The sequence below is a fragment of the Marasmius oreades genome, chromosome 11 (assembly GCF_018924745.1).
Source record: "Marasmius oreades isolate 03SP1 chromosome 11, whole genome shotgun sequence".
Classification (NCBI taxonomy): domain Eukaryota; kingdom Fungi; phylum Basidiomycota; class Agaricomycetes; order Agaricales; family Marasmiaceae; genus Marasmius; species Marasmius oreades.
Window position 1 is genome coordinate 2287248 of NC_057333.1, and position 19278 is coordinate 2306525.

Below are 19278 nucleotides of genomic sequence, written 5' to 3' on the forward strand. Positions count from 1 at the left end.
CTTCTCGAATGGTCTTCGACTCATCGACTCGTTCATCTCCACTTTGTTTTCGTCCCGCACGGTGGTTAGTAGCTACTAGCCGCATACGTTGGACACCTGCTCGTGGTGCAGTACTAATAAGTATAGAGACGCGCGAACGTACTCCCGGCGTGCGCATTACTCCAACCACTGAGTGAATCAGTGACATATTATTGTAATTGACGTCCCGTCTTTCGCTTCGGTGAAAGGAAGAGCCCGGAGCGCTCCAAAAAGAAGAGGAATCTTCATCCTTGTATTTCTGCTCCCACCTCAAGCTGGATCCCGCCGAAATCTGGCAGGAAATATGCAGACGTTAAAGTGACATCCATGAAGTACTAACCGTTGACACTGCGTACTGATCGTGGGCTTTCCTCGCCAAAGTCATTTGCAAGGGATCCGATTGAAAGCTGATCAGAGTACGCCACTGCAAGTCAGTCCCGGACTGTCGATCTGCGCCTGTACGAGGTAGGGCTATATGCTTCAATTTCGGCCAACAGCACACCGGGAAGTGAGTTGAGGAAGGAAGAGTCTGGAAAACAATTTGCTGGTTAAAATTATTCTATGAAATTATTTTGCATTTCTTGAGACTTGAAGTTAGCGCGAAACCAGCTTGCAAGTGACAAGTTGTACAAGCCGAACATTGTGGCCAACGATCGGAAGGTGACGTCGCTGCTAGCGGCCCCATATGTTCATCACGTCCTACAAACCATCGACTTGGAGTCCATATACTATAGCCTTGCGTCTTCCTCGGGAATATCGTAGTCTCTGTCATCATGATCATCGTAGGTGATCGTGTTGGGGAGAATTTGGCCATAGCGTGGATGAACTGTATCATTCTCAAAAGTGAGCGTCTGAAAGCGATGAAAAACGTTCACGGCCCATTCTGAACCAGGACTCAAGTACTCACTAGCACTTCTTGAAGATACCGGGTGACTATGTCCAGGACTTGCGTTGGAAGGACTTTTCTCGACTGCTAATGGGTTGGTAGCGGTCTATGTTGGGTCTGCTAGAAAGTGGGGAGTCGTCGGAGCCTGAAAGGCGACATTGTAATGGCGTACGTACCATAAACTATCAGGTTCTGTCTAATTATGTTTCTCGCGCCAGGATTGACCACCCGAGCACGTGATCATTGCGTCAGCGGCGCCTCCTGGACACCTCGAGGCTCGAGCGTTCCGTGTTCCTCGTCCTGGGTGCACGACAGACTTAGTCTATAGACAATGCTCCCCTTCAAAGTATATTCGTACAGTACTCTTATCGAGTCTTGTGTTCCGCAAATGACAATAGCTGGTAGCAGAGGAAGAAAAAACAGGAAATTATATAATCAATTCAGTGAATACACAGAGTAGAAATGAGAAAGAGAAGAACAAACAGAAACGGGGACAACGTCCGAAGGTAATAAACGCTATGTAAAGGACACGAGACCATGAGTGATGTGCGATCGACAACGATACGGGAGGGATAGTTGGAATCTTTAATGTTCGTGGTAGTGTACGAAGCGGAAGGAGAGAAGTGCCATGAGATTAAGTATGTACCACGGAAGCCGAGAAACACACATCAGCCACGCCCGCAAAAGCCACAAGTCCCGATAAAAACCGCGATGAAGAGATAAATCGCCTTTACGACTGCTTGGACTTGAATCGCAACAGTGGTGCCAATCCCGATGGGGCGCAGGCCTTCTGTAAGAAGTCGTGCTACCGAGACAGAAGACCATCAGGAAAGAAGTTCTCATCTCTGACGGAGAGAAAACTCACCTCCAGCAACTCGCTAGACGTTGCTCGACTGCTCACATCCACACATAAACACACCGCCAAAAAGCTCTTCAACTCCCTGCTCAACGCCTCTGGTTTCTTCAACGTCGGAGTGCCGTTCGTTGCGATCAGATAAAGCGCCTTCAAAGGTTCTTCATCGAGATAAGGTGGTTCGTTCTCTATCATCTCGATTGCCATAATTCCGAGTGACCAGATATCCACCTTCTCCCCATATTCCTTCTGCTTGACGACCTCAGGAGCCATCCAATAAGGTGTACCCACCATCGTGGCTCGCTTCGACTTTTGGTCAGTGAGCTTGGCGCAGAAACCAAAGTCAGCTGGTAATATCTATGAGCATCGTCATCGAGAAACGGCGAACGAAGCTCTTACTGATTTTAACCCGACCACCAGCATCGAGAAGAACGTTATCTGATTTGATATCTCGGTGTATGATGCTCTGGCTATGTAGGTGGCCGAGGCCTTTGCATGTCTGTGTAAATGTTCAGCATGAGGTTACGGCAGTTTGGAACATGACGACGGACCTCGAGGCATATACTACTGATCTGGTCTTCCTCCATAGCGTTGTTTTCGATGATGTCGGTCAACGCGCCACCTTCCATGTACTCCATCACCACCCATAACTCATTGCTCTTCACCAGATATGATTCCAAAAAGTTGACGATGTTGGGGTGTTGCGATTCCTTCATGACCAGAATCTCGTTGACAATGAGCTCCTTCCGAGGCTGATGTGTCAAATCCATTTCCTTGATCGCCACCTTCTTCCCAGTTGCAAGAGTTTTCGCGACATACACGTGACCAGAAGCACTGCAGAGAGAAACGCGGTCAGTAGGGTAAACCAGAAAAACGGAAAGAAAAGAGCCCACGCACCCCTGTCCGACTTTCTTAATCTTACTATACAACGTCTTCGGATCATCGTCCGAAACCACCTGCCTCAACTTCTCCATAATCTGCACTTCCGTCATCGTACTGATCCTCTTCTCCTTCTCTTTAGGCTTCTCCAACGCCGCTGCCGCTGCCGCCACACCAGCTCCTTTAGGTTTCTCCTCAACCTGGATCTGCACCTTCTTCGCAGGCTGCAATGGCTTGACAGGCGGTGGTCCAACCGTAGCTCCGGCAGGTCCACCAACAGGATGAGTAGCCGGTGTCGTCGTTCCAGGCATCGACTTCGACGGTGGTCCCATCGGTGGTCGAGCACCCTCCGGCGTCTTCGTCCGCTGATACTGGGCTGTCGACGACGACGATTCAGACGGTGCAGTCCTTTGATCCGCCTCTCTCTCCCTCTCCCTCTCCCTCTGCTCTTTCAACCCACGATCCCGCTCTCTTTCCCGTTGCTCACGTTCCCTCTCGCGTTCTCTTTCTCTTTCCTTCTGGTTCTGCGATAACGTTGGTAACGAATCGTTTCGGGCAGGTACCGGACCTTGTAGGGGTGGCCCTTGAGCTTTTTGACGTGAACGGAGGTCGGCAGCGGCTGGTGTATGCTCTGAGGAAGTTTTCGGAGCACCGTTTGATGTAGGAGGCTGTGGTGCGGCTCGAGTGCCGGTCATCAAAGGTCTAGGTGGTGCTGGCCTCGATGCCTGAGGTACCGCAGGTAATCCTGCTCTCGACGAACCGTTAGAGCCATTGACGACCTCAGCAGCTCGTTGAGCAGCTGTTGTTAAATCGGTCACTTCTCCGTTGAGACCTAGGATGAGGAGGGTGGTTAACTGTATCAGCAAATCGGTCGATCAATTTGATGATAGATCAAAACGCACTGGTGTTTGCCAACGACGAACTGATTTTAGTAACGCCTCCTAAACCTGTTCCGGCGTTGAACCTGGCGGGTGCACTGGACTCGGCCGGTGAATAAGGTGAGATGGTGGAAGAGGTGGAATTCGAGGAAACTAAGGTGGAGGAGGAGATGCTTGAACCTGTGCGAGATATGGTGCCAGGTGTACTGATACTGCCTAGCCCCATAGCCATGTTATCCTCCATTTCCCTCTTTTGATGATCTGTGTAGAACTCCAAAACGTCTAACACTGCTTGAGGATCTTTAGCGTAATCTTCTCTCGTAATGGCTGATTTCGTCAACAGCTTGTGCCATTGTTCAGGCATGCCCTGGTTTGCAAGATTTTCGTTAGATTTAGTGTCTTCCGGAGTACGTTTGAGCTCACCGTAAAAGCGCCAGATACTGGGTCAAAACCAACGTGCACCTTATGTACGAAGTTGGTGGGGTTGCTGACACCCATCAGAGGGCTTCGTGAATAGATATCGTCCTGCCAGCCATAAAGTTCTTCATCGCTCTTCAGCGAAAAGTAATATCTCTTGTCCTTGGTCTCCAGCAAAAGGCAGTATGGTTTGAGATCTGTACGCTCGACGTTGGTGATATCCTTCAGCATAACGACGCCTTGTTGAGGAGAGCTCTGTACGACAAATCAGCCCTCATTTCATAAATGAAAAAAAGGAAGAAAAAAGAAGAAAAAACGCACCTCATATTTATGTATCGATAGAACCTGTTCCCGCAACACCAACCACTTCGCCTTCCACATCCAGCTGGCAAATGTTCCATCTTCTTTCAAGCTCACTGAACCACTCCGTACTATCACGCTCGACATTCCTTCCGAATTGCGATTGGGGGAGCCACCGATTCCGGAATATGATGGGCTGTAGGAGGAGCTGGCAGGAGATGATGGAGAGAAGGTGATGGCAGCACTGTAACCGGAGTTGGCAAGCGAGGTATTATTTGTATACATATCAGAACCGCCTTCCGTTGCTCTTCGTTGAGGAGCTGGTGGAGCTGGCCGTGTAGGGGTAAGAGAGGTCGCTGTGATCTGGTGAAAAGACATGTGCAAGAGCCCTGCTTTCGATTTGGTTATTTGAGCTTATTGATTGCTGATTCGCTCAGATAGTGTGGTCGTTGTTAGGGGAAGTGGGTTGCTGACTGGGTCTACGTTGCCGGTCACGATGAGGGCAGAGGTTTCGACACTCCCAGAGACGATGGCGAGAGAGTAATGGACGTCGTTATGAAGAAAAAAACTCGAAAATTCTATTACAAAAATTTATTCCTTGGCCTAGTCCAGACAAAGCTTCTTTTTGCTTTTGTTTACATTTGGCTAATCGGGAGGGTCACAAAAGCGTAACAAACAATTCGGCCTTGCCGGTCCGGCATTCCACTTTTGGCTTTTGTCGGTGGGTTGCCTTGGAGATTACAGGTTTAAGCCGAAGATACCGAAACCGCCGAGGTCATCTCGCTCAGGATGCCGGATTCACCCTATTTCTTTTCTGTCTTTGACTCTTTGCAGTTTATTACAGAATATTCACAATGCCAGAAAAAAAAATGTCGCAGAGCTTAGAGATCTAGAATGTATTTCCGCGGATAGTGACACCGAAACGGTTCCATCTCGGACTCTAGGCGGGTTGAAATTCCTCAATCTGGGGAACCTGACGGGATGTTCGAAGGATGACAAGAATCAATTAACGGTAGAATAACAATTGAACGGTCATCACTGCCTTCTGAAGGCGTTGATGTACTATAACAGGGCCGTCATAAAGACTTGTACCCGGTAAAAGACGTTATGAACCCGTCGATCGTCAAGGCTGCAGCTTGAATTGAAGCAGGAGCACCATTCCTAGTTGAGAACAAGCTTTCTCCAGAAACGGGTCCTTCAAGCGCGAAGTCAACAAATCAATTCCCATCGGCAATCGAGGAACCCTCCCACCTCAAGTATGTCCCTCGCACCATTCCGACTTCCCAAGTTCACGCACAACATCCGTGACGAGAGCCTCTTGAGTTCTCGACTACACCTATCCGGGTTTCTCAAAGTAGGTGTCCCATTCGTCGATATTAGCTCCAAAACCCTTATCGTGTCTTTCTCATCACCGTAGGGCGGACATCCTTCTATCATCTCCCACAGTGTGATACCCAACGACCATATATCCGCTTTCGCAGTACCCGAATAACTAAGGTTCCGTCGATGCCTCGAGGACGCTGCAGCCTCCACCATAGGTCCCCAGGTTTGCAAAGTTTCCTTCGATACATGAATGGTATGATTACCCTCTTGTAGACGTTTCTTCGCCAATTCAGGGGCCAGCCAATGCGGAGAATTCGTTAAAGTGTCATTATCAAAGTCGGCTGTTTGAAAAGAAGAATTCAGTACAACCACTTTTGGTACTTTGAGAAGCGTAGAACGACGGAAATAACCCAACTGAGCATAACCCGGCATTGAACATCGAGCAGAACATTACTTGAGTTGACTTTTCCGTGTACGATCTTCTCCTGATGAAGATACCGCAGCGCTTCACAAACCTAGTCAACGTCCGATTTGCCGGAATCAGTATCCCCAAGATGGATATTTAGAATACATAACGCCACTTACTTCCAGGCACACCCGGGCAACATGATTCTCTTCAAGTTCATTGTTCTCGATTATCTCCGTCAAGACAACTGCTTGCGTACGATTCCTCGGTAGCGCGCTGACTATATCGTCATTCTCGATGTAAGATCGATAACTTCCCACAAAATCGGCGATGTTGGGGTGCACGGACGCTTTCAGTAACGAGATTTCGCTTTTCGGATGCCTTGACAAGTCGTTTTGGGTGCCAACCACGGTTTTCAGGACATAGATGTGGTCCAGAGAGACTGCAAGTTCTGAAGAAGAAGTTTGTCGTAAGGATAGTTCTTCCGGGGTGATGCTGACCATCCTTATTGATAGTATTTTCTGGATGTGGATGTTAAGATCAAGTTCATCGGCCATGAAGGGTTACTGCCTTTATAAGCTTAAGCGTGTTATATGGAGCGCTTCCGGGCGGTCATGTTTAAATAGCCATCACCATAGATACCAGAAACGTTGGTACTCTTTCACAGTCCTCCCCTTGCAGCTGTGTCACGAGTTGACACTAAATTCGCAATTGTCCAATAGAAAGTCAGGACAGACAGATAGGATTAGTACCGGACGACCTCGAGGCAATTAAGAAGCTCACCGACTATGTCAGTGGCTGGAAAAATTGAATCCCACGTAACGTGTCATCTCCCGCTTATCATGGTGCTGGACACGGTGCAGGTGGTGGCATAGATGCCGAGCGATAGCATCTCAGAATGACTCGAGCCACAATTCTGCGAGCCAATGGGGCCGTAGAGGCGGCTTTAAGTGGATCCACTGGGCATCGACTTGGCAGGAGAGTACGAAGGATCTTAAATGAAAACTCAGTTGCGCTTTCTGAGGATTTCTTGAAGCGATTTGCGGTGTTCCAAGTTCAGGTTGGATCAGCCGACGTACAGCAGGCAAGCTATAATCCAGTCACGTTCATTACTGGAATGATGGCTGTGATTATGGTGCCTTCTTTGAGTATCTTGAGATGCTCGAGGAAAAGAGGGCTATAGAGAGGTATAGAGAGACGAAAACTGCTTCGAGAATCGAATGAGCGAGTAAGAGATAATCTGAGCCGGCCCGGACCTCTGGTGTGACTCTGGCGTGACACTGTCGCTCACTGCCACCCCAGTCCGCCGCTCACCATTACGTTATGCTCTCTCATGTCAACTACATCGACAGTGGAAAGCGAGCAGAAGCCATCCACTTTGATTCTCAGAAGCTTTAAACGAACGGTATCCGACAAAGGCAGCATAGGGATTGATTTCTGGTGGGTTATATATCATGATGTAGGTTCTATTCTTACTCTTGAAGGTCTAATTTGGGGTCTAATAGAGTCTCTTAGGTGCCGATGTCAATGTTCGTCCTCGACTTGCCGCAGTTCTCAATTTCCTTTGCAAACTCTCAGCTGACCGCCTAGCTGCGTCAAGCTCAGAGGAATGATACATACCCATCGATACCGAACGGCTGCTTCAGGTGCCAACAAATACACAGAGATATGATTTCGGATTTCTCAAAGCTCGATGGAATTCATTCCTGTCAAACCCCTCGGTGCGTTGCAGTTCATTTTCTTTGCAGACAGCCTGATCAATCCGGATCCTGCATGCTCTCCTTCATAGTGATACAACGTTCATTCTATCTGTGAACTCTTTCGGCATTCTCGATGAACACGGCGAACCCGAGGATCTGTACCCCACACGAGGCGGGAAGAGCTATTTTAGCGCGGCCGGGATAGCGATAATTTCAATCCGGAATGACCGACTTTATCCAAGGTTTAATTCTTTGTGATCGCAGTCTTCATAACAGCATACTGGCGTTCTGGGCTTCTCGGTTCCGGAACTCCGATGCGGAAGAATGTTTCAAAACACCTTACCTCGTGCTAGGGCACGATGGTTTATAAGGGGCAGTTGCATTGCTCGCCACCTTCTTTCAGACTTCCTTCCTCGCTGGCGCAACACCTTGGTTCTTCCAAATACCCTTTGTTTCCACGTCAATCATGAATACCTCAGCTATTGCCTCTACCTCAACTGCTCTGTCACCTTCACGGTCACATTATCAACCAACAACCTCGAGCGGTTATTTTGGCGCAGGCCGGTGCGAAAGCAGTTCAACCGCGTCTTTTATCGCGAATATAACTCCATCTGTGGATGACGGATACTTTGCCTTTGCAAAAATCGGGGATGAGATATGTGTAGTACAAGGCACGTCTTTTCCTTTCCCTTTGTCCTTTGTCAGACTTTCATCTTCGTCTCTTGCTAGTCTCTTCATTGACACCCCTCACCGCACTGAGTACGATTGATATCAAGGTTTTTCGTCACGAATTCGTTGCCATATTTCGGTTAGACGGGACCAGGACGATGCATCCTGACGATGTGTGCGTCATTGAGACGATAGACGATCGGCTCAAGTGTTACGAGGAGGAGAAAGAGATTGTGTTCCTGGCAAAGGAAGTCATCGAGAGGATGAGGCAGCTGTCGCCCCCGCACCGTGTTCAGTATAGACCGCGCACGAAGATACCTCGAATGTTATCAGGCTATACCGTGCGGTGAAACGATAACGGTGAGTCATACCGACTGCATTCTGGGTAATCAAATTTTTGACGCGCTATTATTAATCCAAAGTTCCGCGTAAAGTAACTTAGAATGACTCTAATCTGTATTATACCGAGGTTCGTCTTTCCGCGAACATAAAGTTTTTCTTCCAAGTATTAATCGCCTTCCTTAAAGTTCGTGGTCACGACTCGCCTATGTATAGATTCCGTTTCCACGACTGTCGAGATGAACAGGTCGTCAGACAGCCTGGCTATACACATCCTGCCCCACCTCAAGTCCAAGTCCCACAGGGTCTCTAACAGATTACCCTACCCTTACCTGGTCCTTCATTCGTGTCTATCAACACCGCGTCTTCTACTTGACGATTACAATTACCTTTCTCATACTGACTCCTCTTATAAATCAAGTTCTTTTATAAGTTTCGAAGCTTCGAACGATTTCCCTCGCCTGTCTTGTACTTATATACGTACAATTCACGCGCACATGACGTCCACGGGGTCCACGAGGCGGTCGAAGTTCTGAACTTCTTCGTCCTTAGCTCCCTCTTCCACCCCTTACCCACACTTTCCAGCGACAGTTTACAGCTGTAATGAGCAGAATTCCTCCCATTACGACCAATCTACTTCAAGCATGCAATACATGCTTCAAGGATGAAGGTACCGACCACAAATTGCTAAAGTGTTCGCGATGCCGTGGAGTGGCGTACTGTAATTAATGCGCGTACGTAGTTTTTTTTTTCTTTCCCCATCCCGAGTTTCTCAAACATTTTCTTCCCCTTCTTTCTCTGCTTCTGGATTACAGAATGCCAGAAGGTAAAATTTGCCACGATTGAGCCTAAAAAAACGCGTCGATTGATTGTTTTTTTTTTTCATAGGCCGATTGGAAGGCCCACAAAGTTCTCTGTAAAGGCCTCGCAACATTGGAAGAGGATTCAACCACGAACCGGATGATGCTTTTCAGTCTTAGCGATCAGCCCAGTACAGACTTGGACTTCGTGAACGAGCTTTGTCAACAAGACATGTCGAACACGCTGAACATGTTGGGTGTGTCGATGAAGCGTGGTCTACGAGTTGACGAGCAGAATTTCATTGGGTGGCAGCCTCGGTGTATGGCATGGTGCGTAACCGCGTCACCACGGGGGGGTTTTATGACTTCTTCCCTCTTCTTTACTCGCGCTTCAGAGCTTCAGCCTTCACTTACTGACTAACTATCGAACAGTTCACGCACCGATCGTCTCATCCGTTTGGAAGGCACAACCGCAACGAGATCGCTCAAAGCATGCGACGCGTGTAACACCGCGTTTTACTGCTCTCAAGACCACTGGGACGCCGTTCGCGACAAGCACACCACCGCCACTCTACCTGACGAAGGCGGTCTTACACAGTGTCAAATCAACAAACAATTCAGAACCGACATGTTTTTTATCAACCTCATGGCGAACGTGCACGCCAAATCTGAAAGTGACTCCGACTCCGACTCCGACTCTAAGCCTTATGTTTTTCAATGGGCTCCAACGCGCCACAAGGTCGTTTGGAAAGCGTTGAAGGAAGATCCTGCTGGGTGTTGGGAGGAGGCGTTTGGGGAAGAGCTGAAGAAGGAGATGGGAGGGTACGGTGCTACGCCCGTGTCTCTTGCGCCTTTTTTGAGAGCAGCTTCGGAGGGGTTGTCGATGCCGATGACGATTTTGTATGCATTGCAAAAGTTGAAGAAGTCATCGGATGATTGGACTAGGAAGAGGACGCTTACGGTTCATGTAAGTCTGGGCTTTCTCGTATTCGATCGTATCCTCCAAGTATCTAACGGTTGGTTTTTTATATGAAAAAAAAAAGATACTGGGCTCTCACGAAAAAGAATATATACACGCTCAACTGTTCGATGAAATCCTACACCGACTTCCTCGTGTCAAGGATCTGCGTGTACGTCCCCGATTTTTTTTCCCTCAGTTTTCGTGGCTCTAGATCTAACCCTCAAACGCCAGATCGTCATGATAGGCCCTGAACTATCCGGCGCCTTCGAGGATCCACCTGAATCGATTATGCCGTGCCTGTGAGTTACCTGTTACTTCATTTACGAGAGGGGGATCTGACTCTGACCTTCGATTACTACGTAGTGAATGTAGTGAAATGAGTCAAGTCCGAAGATTCGAAGTCCACCCCTCGTGAGTAGATTACTTCCGTTATCCTTCACGTTTTCCGTCGAGTTGTTATGTGACTTATTTTAGGACATACCACGAATACGTCAAAAAGCAAGGAGCAAGATACACAAAACCGGATGTGGCGGTCGCTTTCAACTCTGGAGCTAGCGATTACGCGGGTTCTTGGAAGGAGACGATGAAACTTCTTGTTACGAAGAAGGTTCCGACTGTTTTTACTGTAAGCAAACCAGAAAAATCTTTCTCTGTTCTTCAACTACTTAAAACTTCTACTTTCGTAGGCGTTTAACCGCCAAGAAGCCGAGGTAGAGTCGAAGCTCCTCAAAGCCGCAGGAGCGACCCTCGTTCCGGGTCTTGGTCCATGCAAGAATCCTTGGGGAAGTTTGAAGTTGATACCGGAACCTAATCGGGTTACGGGGTTCTATTCGACGAATGGGTGGCTTGCTGGTGGGTTTTGTTAAATGACCCGTGGGGATGGGGTTTCGAGTGCGCTTTTTTCTTGTCCAGTTTGGTCCATATTTTTTGCGATCGACCGTGTTATACTGCTTTGTGATGCTTACTAGTTAATGGTGAATTGCAGTTTATTTGAAGCCGTCAGTCAAAGACGGTTATGCTGTGACCAAAGCTCCGAATCGTGGAGTCATTCCTTCCACTGACTTTGAAGCGGAGGACCTTCTCACTCTCACTCGAAATAACTTGAAGTTCAATCGATTAGTTTTCCGCAAAGGCCGTTCTGTTGCCCCGCAAAGTATGGACTCATAGTTCGAGTTAATGGGGAAACAAGTGATTTCATTGGAGAATTGACACAACTACAAACAGTTTTTTTCTTGGTTTTTCTGGTACAATGAAAACAGAGAAAAAACACAGGCGGTCTGGGCGAATATCATTCAATTGGCCCGGGATTCAGAAGTTTGTTCCCCAAATCACAAAAAGCTGTGGAAGGGAGAGAAGAAATGCGAATGAGCTGACGGCACCCCAAAAAATCAAAGTGAACAACCGAAGATACTCACGGAAGTGGGATCAACTTGACATCGCCAGTGTAATGTTTCCCGAAGATCGAGACATCATAATGCACCCACAGCCATTTGTCCTTGATGTAGAACGTGAACTTCCCGGACACGACATACCAATCGAACGAGATCGTAACACCCTCGGAAAGACTTCCCGTGGCACATCCAAGTTTTTGTTCGGGCAGGAGGGGGACTTTCACATAGAGACAGATGCTGAGGCTGCCGGAGCTTATGTCGATGCAAGCTTCGATCTGTCGCGAGTGAGCAAAAGTGGTCAACGGTCAAATCAAAAAAATCTGGCGCTCACCCTGAAGGTTACAGGACCCAGACCGAAGGAGATATCATAGCATTGGTTTGCGGAGTCCCGGTCACCAAAGACTGGGGAGTTCTGGACAGCGAAGACGTGGATTTCCTCGCCGCCGTGCCTTTGATTGTCATTATCGACACGGTGGTGGCCTTCAATCCATTTCTCGACTAGAGCGGTCACTGAGTTAAGAAACGTGGTGCGATCGACTAAACAATGGAGTGGGCATACCGTCGTGAGCTGTGAAGACAAATTGTGAGTCTACATAGACAAGAGCACCAGACTGTATGGAGAGACTCACGCATGTTGTAGATTTGTTAGAAATTTAGAGGTAAGCAGAAGAGGTGCAGAAAGTTGCTGAGGAATCTGAGGGTGAACTTGTAGAGCTTTTATATGTTTTAGCATGCCAGACCCCGGTTCTGATTTCCGTGACTTCAAAGACTTGACATCCAATGCGTGCACGACTGCACAACCTGGACCGAACATGACATGAATGTTTTCATGACTTGTTGACCAAGTAAGTGGAGACCCACAGAAATCCTCCGCCACAATCACAATGCTCCTCTTGTTCGCTCCCAACAACAATGTCCTATTCAGTCATTTCCCAGGGTCTTTATTGTTGAACCAAGCGTTAAGAACGGAGAATTCCAAGACTGTCACGGTTCTGGTTCAAGATATGCGATGATCATCGATCCACAGACCTACTAAGATGACGACCGATAGTGCTGATAACCCGGGTTCATGCGTTCACAGTGAATGGACTTCGCTTCTCGAATGTTCTTCTGCTCATTCACTCATTTCCACCATCATGTCCGCTTTAATTTCATTTTTGTCCCAGGCGTTTACGTTTAGTAGCCACACAGGTTGAACACCGGAGTGGGGTACAATATAGAGACTCGCAGGGTGGCGCATTACTCCAAAGTGCATTCTATAATATGACGTCTTTCGCTTCGGTGGAACAAAGCACCGGAAGGTTTGAAGAGGAATGTTCTTTGACTGGATTTCTAGTCCATCTGGACCCCAGAATCTGGGCTGGAAATATGCAGGTCCTAAGTGAAATCAATGAAACAATTTCCGTGGCAGGCAGAACCAAACCATGCGCTGAAAGGGGCCCCAGTCAATTGGCATCGCGTAGTAACTCCCAGATTGTCGACCCTTCCCCGATGGTACCGGCTCCTTTACGAGTTCCCTATTCTTCAATTTCGACACATCGGGGAGTGAGTTGTGGAGAGTCTGGGAAGCGATTATCTGGTTAGAATTATTCTCTGAAAAGTAAAAAAGTAAGGTACTGTATGTACATAGTACTCGTCAGTGTCAATGCGCAGACGGAGTCGTGAAACGTGATACTTACGTGCTGGCCTACATGTCAGAGGCTCGGACATGTTGAATGATGCATTCCGGGGCCTGTAACGCGAGTCTAGAATAGCGCACATACTGTAGGCCCTCCAGTGACACTCGAGTCTCGGAAATTGCTCGTGGCGATCATTGGGTCGGCGGCGCCTCCCGGATATCTGGCATAGGTCGATTTTCAAGGCTGGGTGCACGATGGCCTTATGTAGTTGCAAACAACTACCCGAACGAACGACTGCGTATCGTGTTCTTTTGGAAATTTTCCCCCCGCACATCGAGTTGGCCATGGTCTCAGCGAAACCTTTGTTGATTTTGGAGTGCACCCTTCAGATGCTGGAAGAAGAGAAAATCAGTAAGTCCCATGTTTTCCTTCTCAATAACGAGTAAAATTACTGCAATCCGCTCCGTTGGGAGAGTCACACCTTACTTGGACTTTTTGGGAGTGGCTGTGGGAGAATCAAACTGAAGAAAAAAAGTTGAGAAGGATTATTGAACCATGATGCACGATGATGCACGTGGTGGCGGTGGCAAATTGAATCGTAACGGCAAGGACTTCCACTTTCTCTTGCCGAACATATTAGGCAATACACGTGTTTTTTTTTTGGTGGTGCTACTGCCAACAGCCTTACTTATTCTACGACTGGGCCGTCGGCGTGTTGATGCTAACTTCGTATGTACATATTACCAGAACTCAGATTCCATTGTCCAACCGAAATTAAATAATGGTTCCAAAGACGACAACAAAGATTACTTCTACCTGGAATAGGACTTGCCGACTCGCATGATGCATCAAGTCGGGCTCTCCTCGGCTCCGTCGGCTGTTCGACGGTGCACGAGCCACAAGTCGGGTAGTTCGAGAAATATGGAGTCAATTTCAGAGAATGATTGTAACCAGAACTTGCGTTTCCCCGGCCAGACCCTTGCCTTCTAATAAATCACTTCCCGTGTGTTATTGACCGAGACTCAGATTTCGGCTTGTAATACGTAATTTTTGCGGGAAAAGCCGGTCACTTAGGCGTCAGAACATTCCTCTCATTCCTCTTCTGTCAAGCCTTACAGTGCTTTGTTTCACCGAAGCGAAAGACGTCATACCATAGAATGCACTTTGGAGTGGTACTTGCTGCACCCCACTCCGCTGACCTGTCTGACTATTAAACTTGCGGGACGAAAATGAAAGCGGACATGATTTGGACATGATGATGGAAATGAGTGACTGAGTAGAAAGAACATTCGAGAAGCAAAGTCATTCACTGTGAACGCATGAACCCGGGTTGTAGGAGTCTTTTGTCTGTCGATCTTGAGGCACTGCAATCAAAGTGACAGCGCTTGAAGTTCTCCGTTCTCAGCGCACTATTACCTGGAAATAAGCGAATTGGACACTATTCCGAGTGAGGCAAGAGGAGGATTGTGGCGCAGAATTTCTGTGGGTCTCCACTTACTTCTCTGGTCAACGACTCATGTTCGGTTCAAGTTCAAGTCTTTGAAGTCACGGAAATCAGAACCGGGGTCTGGCATGCTAAAACATATAAAAGCTTATACAAGTTCACCCTCAGATTCCTCAGCAACTTTCTGCACCTCTTCTGCTTACCTCTAAATTTCTAACCCATCTACAACATGCGTGAGTCTCTCCATACAGTCTGGTGCCTATGTAGACTCACAATTTGTCTTCACAGCTCACGACGGTATGCCCACTCCATTGTTTAGTCGATCGCACCACGTTTCTTAACTCAGTGACCGCTCTAGTCGAGAAATGGATTGAAGGCCACCACCGTATCGATAGTGACAATAAAAGGCACGGCAACGAGGAAATCCACGTCTTCGCTGTCCAGAACTCCCCAGTCTTTGGTGACCGGGACTCCGCAAACCAATGCTATGATATCTCCTTCGGTCTGGGTCCTGTAACCTTCAGGGTGAGCGCCAGATTTTTTTGATTTGACCGTTGACCACTTTTGCTCACTCGCGACAGATCGAAGCTTGCATCGACATAAGCTCCGGCAGCCTCAGCATCTGTCTCTATGTGAAAGTCCCCTTGCTCCCCGAACAAAAACTTGGATGTGCCACGGGAAGTCTTTCCGAGGGTGTTACGATCTCGTTCGATTGGTATGTCGTGTCCGGGAAGTTCACGTTCTACATCAAGGACAAATGGCTGTGGGTGCATTATGATGTCTCGATCTTCGGGAAACATTACACTGGCGATATCAAGTTGATCCCACTTCCGTGAGTATCTTCGGTTGTTCACTTTGATTTTTTGGGGTGCCGTCAGCTCATTCGCATTTCTTCTCTCCCCTCCACAGCTTTTTGTGATTTGGGGAACAAACTTCTGAATCCCGGGCCAATTGAATGATATTCGCCCAGACCGCCTGTGTTTTTACTCTGTTTCCATTGTACCAGAAAAACCAAAAAAAAAAACTGTTTGTAGTTGTGTCGATTTTTCAAGTTCAATGAATATACAAAAAATCCGTTGTTCCATTGACAATGCCTATAAGCCCCGACCCGCGACTCCCTATCTTCGTCTATCTACTGATCTCTTTCTTCCTCATCCGTCCATAGCCCCGACGACTCGCGAGGAGTAGCCGATGCGGTATGTGTAGTGAAATGTAGTTTTCAAAGCGATTCCAGTTGCGGCAAGATTTCATTTGGCTCTTAAAAGTTTATAATACAATTTATGGTCAACACGTACTTGCATGCGCCTCGCGAGTGGCCACATGGTTAAACTTCTGGTTTAGATCCCTGCTGGACTTCAAGGCTACGAGCAGCGAAATGCAACGTCGAAATTGGTCCTCCTTCGATGATACTAGTCTCCACCATTTTCCTGTATGCGATCCGGACGATGATCAGTGTCGGAGCGATGCCCTAGTAGTAAGGTCCATTGGTCAGTTTGAAGGCTCGTTAAAACGCTGTGTTCACAACTACTTACCGACATTTGATAAGTGATAACGGAAAGATCGATAGGTAAGTAACCATGATCATCGGGGTCGAGTGCCAGGTTCACGGCAATAGAGGTTAACAGGGCAGTTGAGTAAAGAATCCCTGATTCGAGGCTGAGAAGATGGGCGTCAAGTGCCAGAAAATGATGAATGTGAAGGAGACCAGGATACGGCGAATACGTACATGACTGCCACAAGTTTATGATACCTCTTCACTATCGGCTTCCCCATTACCTCCCTAATTTCACGCGTAATCCACCAGATCCGTCCAGCTTTGTTGAAAAAGTTCAGTCATTGTTGAGTCTAACTTCCGACCCGGTGAGAATAACATACCCATCAACAACGTCAACAAGAGGTTGAAAGCGGCAACTGCTAACCAACTTCCGGTATTGATTTTATTCGCCTTCTCGAATAGTAACACGTTCGATAGCACACTTGTATCGTTGTATCCAACCGATGCTGCGATGAGGCTTCCAAGAATAGTGCCTTGGGTACGACTTATTGTAAGCGATCTCGGAGAAATCGGGGAAAGTTAAGCATCGCAAATACCGTTGATAACAAAGGCGATAAGGCCCAAAGAATACAGCATCAGTTCATTCGATCCCCAGATTGAATAACACCTGTGAATCTACAGGTGTTGGATTGAGGAATGTGGAATTGACCATATAAAAAAGACGAGAACAGTACAAGCATAAAATCCGCGATCACACTGGCAAGAGTTCCTTGAGTGAAATAGAAATATATGGAACTTCGATCCGGGGGACTTACTTCATCACGACGTTCGTTAGATTGAGAATGACGCTGGAAATCGGTAAATACGTCAGTACAGCTCGCCGAGGAATCTGAGGACAGCAGAGGGTACGAGCACTCACGACAAAGCCGTTTTCCCGGCATCGTGCTGAAGGTATCTTATGAGCCTGAAATAATCTTTCGATTTCAAGACTGAAAGTAGTAGAACGGCCTGTTGAATAAGCCCCGTAGCCTCGCAAATATTGGCAAGGGTTGCAAGAACAAAGAGGGTTATGACCAAGGCTAAGTAAATCCTGGAGATGGGGTTATTCCGGCGCAACAGGACTCGGAGGGATAGGGCGAATATTGCGATATAGAACCCTGGAATGGCGGGATGATTCTAGTAAGCGAAGTCAACGACTGTTGGAAAAACTTACCGTATAACAGGAACATCACCTAAACGTGGTAACAAGAAGTATGTCAGAAGGAGGGTGAGTGGTGTATCGATAGGACTCACGATAAGGGTAGCGATAGGATAAGTAAGGATTCCTCTAATCGAGAAGTAAGGAGCAAGACGATCTTCGATCATCGTGGGGTCTGAAGCCATTTTGAACGGTGAGTCGTAGTGAGCAGGTATGGAAGACACTCGTTGTCCAGACCTTTTATCCCTCTCCATTGCACCCGTCATCTCGTTCAGACTCTGGACCTGAAGGTACCGTGATAGTGTAAATGTCAAAATCAGTCCGAAGCTGCGACAATTGAATTGGTGGGCTGGTTTGTGGCTTCGGCGTGGGCACGGGTTTTAGCTCGGTGCGTATTGAAATTGATTGTTTCGTCCTACATCTTGAGGTACTGATTGCCAAGCATATAATAAGTGTGGGTATCATATGCATGAGATCCCTTATTACGACCTTGAAGTCCCAGAGGAAAGCCAAAGATATCAGTTGAGATTACTGTCTGCCCGACATCACGTCCTGATTATCAACGTCCCAGGTCATCACTGTCAATGCTCAGTACCAGTGGCGGCCAGTTCCCTCGCGTATAATTTTGTAACAGCTTCCGCGTGTCGTGATATCGGTTGATTTCTAATAGGTTCGACAGCCTTCTTGTGATAGAGGTCACGATGGCAAATGTATTCGATGGTCTCCTCCTGCATACCAGCCAAACAGATCTGGAGACTGGAACGATGTCGCTTGTGATGTTTGGAGTGTGGGAGAAGGGAAAACTGTACTTAGGACCTACCCTTAAATGCTCATGTGACCTATGTTGAATACCGAGACATGACGTACTCAAATTAATTAGTACTCAGCTCGTCCATTGGGCTTTCTTCTTCCGTCAACCTCTCTTCCCATACCATGAATCAATTCTTCGACACTTCAAGCTTCAAAAATCCCCTTGAGGCTCTGGCCGATTGATCAGCTTCAACAAAGCATGTCATTTTTCTTTCGCTTTCAGGTGGATCGGAAAGCCCACAAGAATCATACGAACCGCGAACGAATGTTGCCTTCACCTTTATCGGCATCTCTGGTACGGATATGGAGCGTGCAGGAACTACGTCGAGAAGACCCGCCGAAGTTGTTGAGTTTCATGAGTGTCGATGAATCGCGGCTCGTGAGATGGTTTTGCCAACGTCAGGGTACAGTGGTACACCGGCGTTCTTGTTCTTAGAATGCATATTAAACGCATTGCAGGTTTTGACCATCTCGTCGCGTTAGTGCCTTCCAAACCGACGAGATGGTCGGCATGTGCACTGTTCATGCAGTCGGAATGAGAGGCAGATGATGAAAAACACCCACCCACCGTCCAATTCAGCGAGGCTACCACCCACTTGAAATCATAATATGGACAAGTGTGCTACCTTCGATGGGTTTTCGAACCTTCCTGGAGGCACTACCGAGGGTCTATCAATTCATGTCAATAACGATATCGTACGCGGTCCAGAGTCGAAATCGCTCTATTATCGGACGAGAAAGGGGACATTTACTTACGTTTCATGATGTGAGTTCGGTTTTCGATCTTTTTCGGAAGAGTCGCTGATAGATTTCTTCCAAGATACTGGGCCCTTCAAGAAAGAACGCATATGTACACGCTCAGATATTTAATAAAACCTTACACTGACTTCCT

The 19278-nt window shown here is 47.6% G+C and overlaps 7 protein-coding genes across 7 annotated transcripts; 3 read left to right on the plus strand and 4 right to left on the minus strand.

Annotated features, from left to right (window-relative positions):
* Positions 1–1240: 1240 nt before the first annotated feature.
* E1B28_003551 (uncharacterized protein) lies at positions 1241–4788 on the minus strand. Its single transcript, XM_043160544.1, has 8 exons — positions 4253–4788; positions 3938–4186; positions 3539–3881; positions 2655–3468; positions 2309–2591; positions 2157–2256; positions 1770–2104; positions 1241–1709 (listed from the first exon to the last, which is right to left on the minus strand). The coding sequence occupies exons 1-8, from the start codon at positions 4607–4609 to the stop codon at positions 1635–1637; spliced, it is 2556 nt and encodes an 851-aa protein (XP_043002501.1). The 5' UTR covers positions 4610–4788; the 3' UTR covers positions 1241–1634.
* Positions 4789–5241: 453 nt separating this feature from the next.
* E1B28_003552 (uncharacterized protein) lies at positions 5242–7195 on the minus strand. Its single transcript, XM_043160545.1, has 5 exons — positions 6744–7195; positions 6140–6659; positions 5970–6069; positions 5483–5895; positions 5242–5426 (listed from the first exon to the last, which is right to left on the minus strand). The coding sequence occupies exons 2-5, from the start codon at positions 6515–6517 to the stop codon at positions 5355–5357; spliced, it is 963 nt and encodes a 320-aa protein (XP_043002502.1). The 5' UTR covers positions 6518–6659; positions 6744–7195; the 3' UTR covers positions 5242–5354.
* Positions 7196–8126: 931 nt separating this feature from the next.
* Positions 8127–8758, plus strand: E1B28_003553 (uncharacterized protein; the record flags this gene model as incomplete). Its single annotated transcript, XM_043160546.1, has 2 exons — positions 8127–8331; positions 8390–8758. 2 exons carry the CDS (start codon positions 8127–8129, stop codon positions 8677–8679), a joined length of 495 nt encoding a protein of 164 aa, XP_043002503.1. The 3' UTR covers positions 8680–8758.
* An 870-nt stretch (positions 8759–9628) lies between these two features.
* Positions 9629–11295, plus strand: E1B28_003554 (uncharacterized protein; the record flags this gene model as incomplete). Its single annotated transcript, XM_043160547.1, has 7 exons — positions 9629–9798; positions 9901–10435; positions 10512–10598; positions 10661–10728; positions 10793–10840; positions 10904–11054; positions 11116–11295. 7 exons carry the CDS (start codon positions 9629–9631, stop codon positions 11293–11295), a joined length of 1239 nt encoding a protein of 412 aa, XP_043002504.1.
* Positions 11296–11903: 608 nt separating this feature from the next.
* E1B28_003555 (uncharacterized protein) lies at positions 11904–12322 on the plus strand (the record flags this gene model as incomplete). Its single annotated transcript, XM_043160548.1, has 2 exons — positions 11904–12104; positions 12173–12322. The coding sequence occupies 2 exons, from the start codon at positions 11904–11906 to the stop codon at positions 12320–12322; spliced, it is 351 nt and encodes a 116-aa protein (XP_043002505.1).
* Positions 12323–15237: 2915 nt separating this feature from the next.
* Positions 15238–15656, minus strand: E1B28_003556 (uncharacterized protein; the record flags this gene model as incomplete). Its single annotated transcript, XM_043160549.1, has 2 exons — positions 15238–15387; positions 15456–15656. The coding sequence occupies 2 exons, from the start codon at positions 15654–15656 to the stop codon at positions 15238–15240; spliced, it is 351 nt and encodes a 116-aa protein (XP_043002506.1).
* Positions 15657–16207: 551 nt separating this feature from the next.
* Positions 16208–18308, minus strand: E1B28_003557 (uncharacterized protein; the record flags this gene model as incomplete). Its single annotated transcript, XM_043160550.1, has 11 exons — positions 17814–18308; positions 17672–17751; positions 17592–17610; positions 17298–17535; positions 17194–17226; positions 17113–17134; positions 16975–17053; positions 16759–16911; positions 16610–16697; positions 16416–16539; positions 16208–16351 (listed from the first exon to the last, which is right to left on the minus strand). Exons 2-11 carry the CDS (start codon positions 17741–17743, stop codon positions 16208–16210), a joined length of 972 nt encoding a protein of 323 aa, XP_043002507.1. The 5' UTR covers positions 17744–17751; positions 17814–18308.
* Positions 18309–19278: the final 970 nt, after the last annotated feature.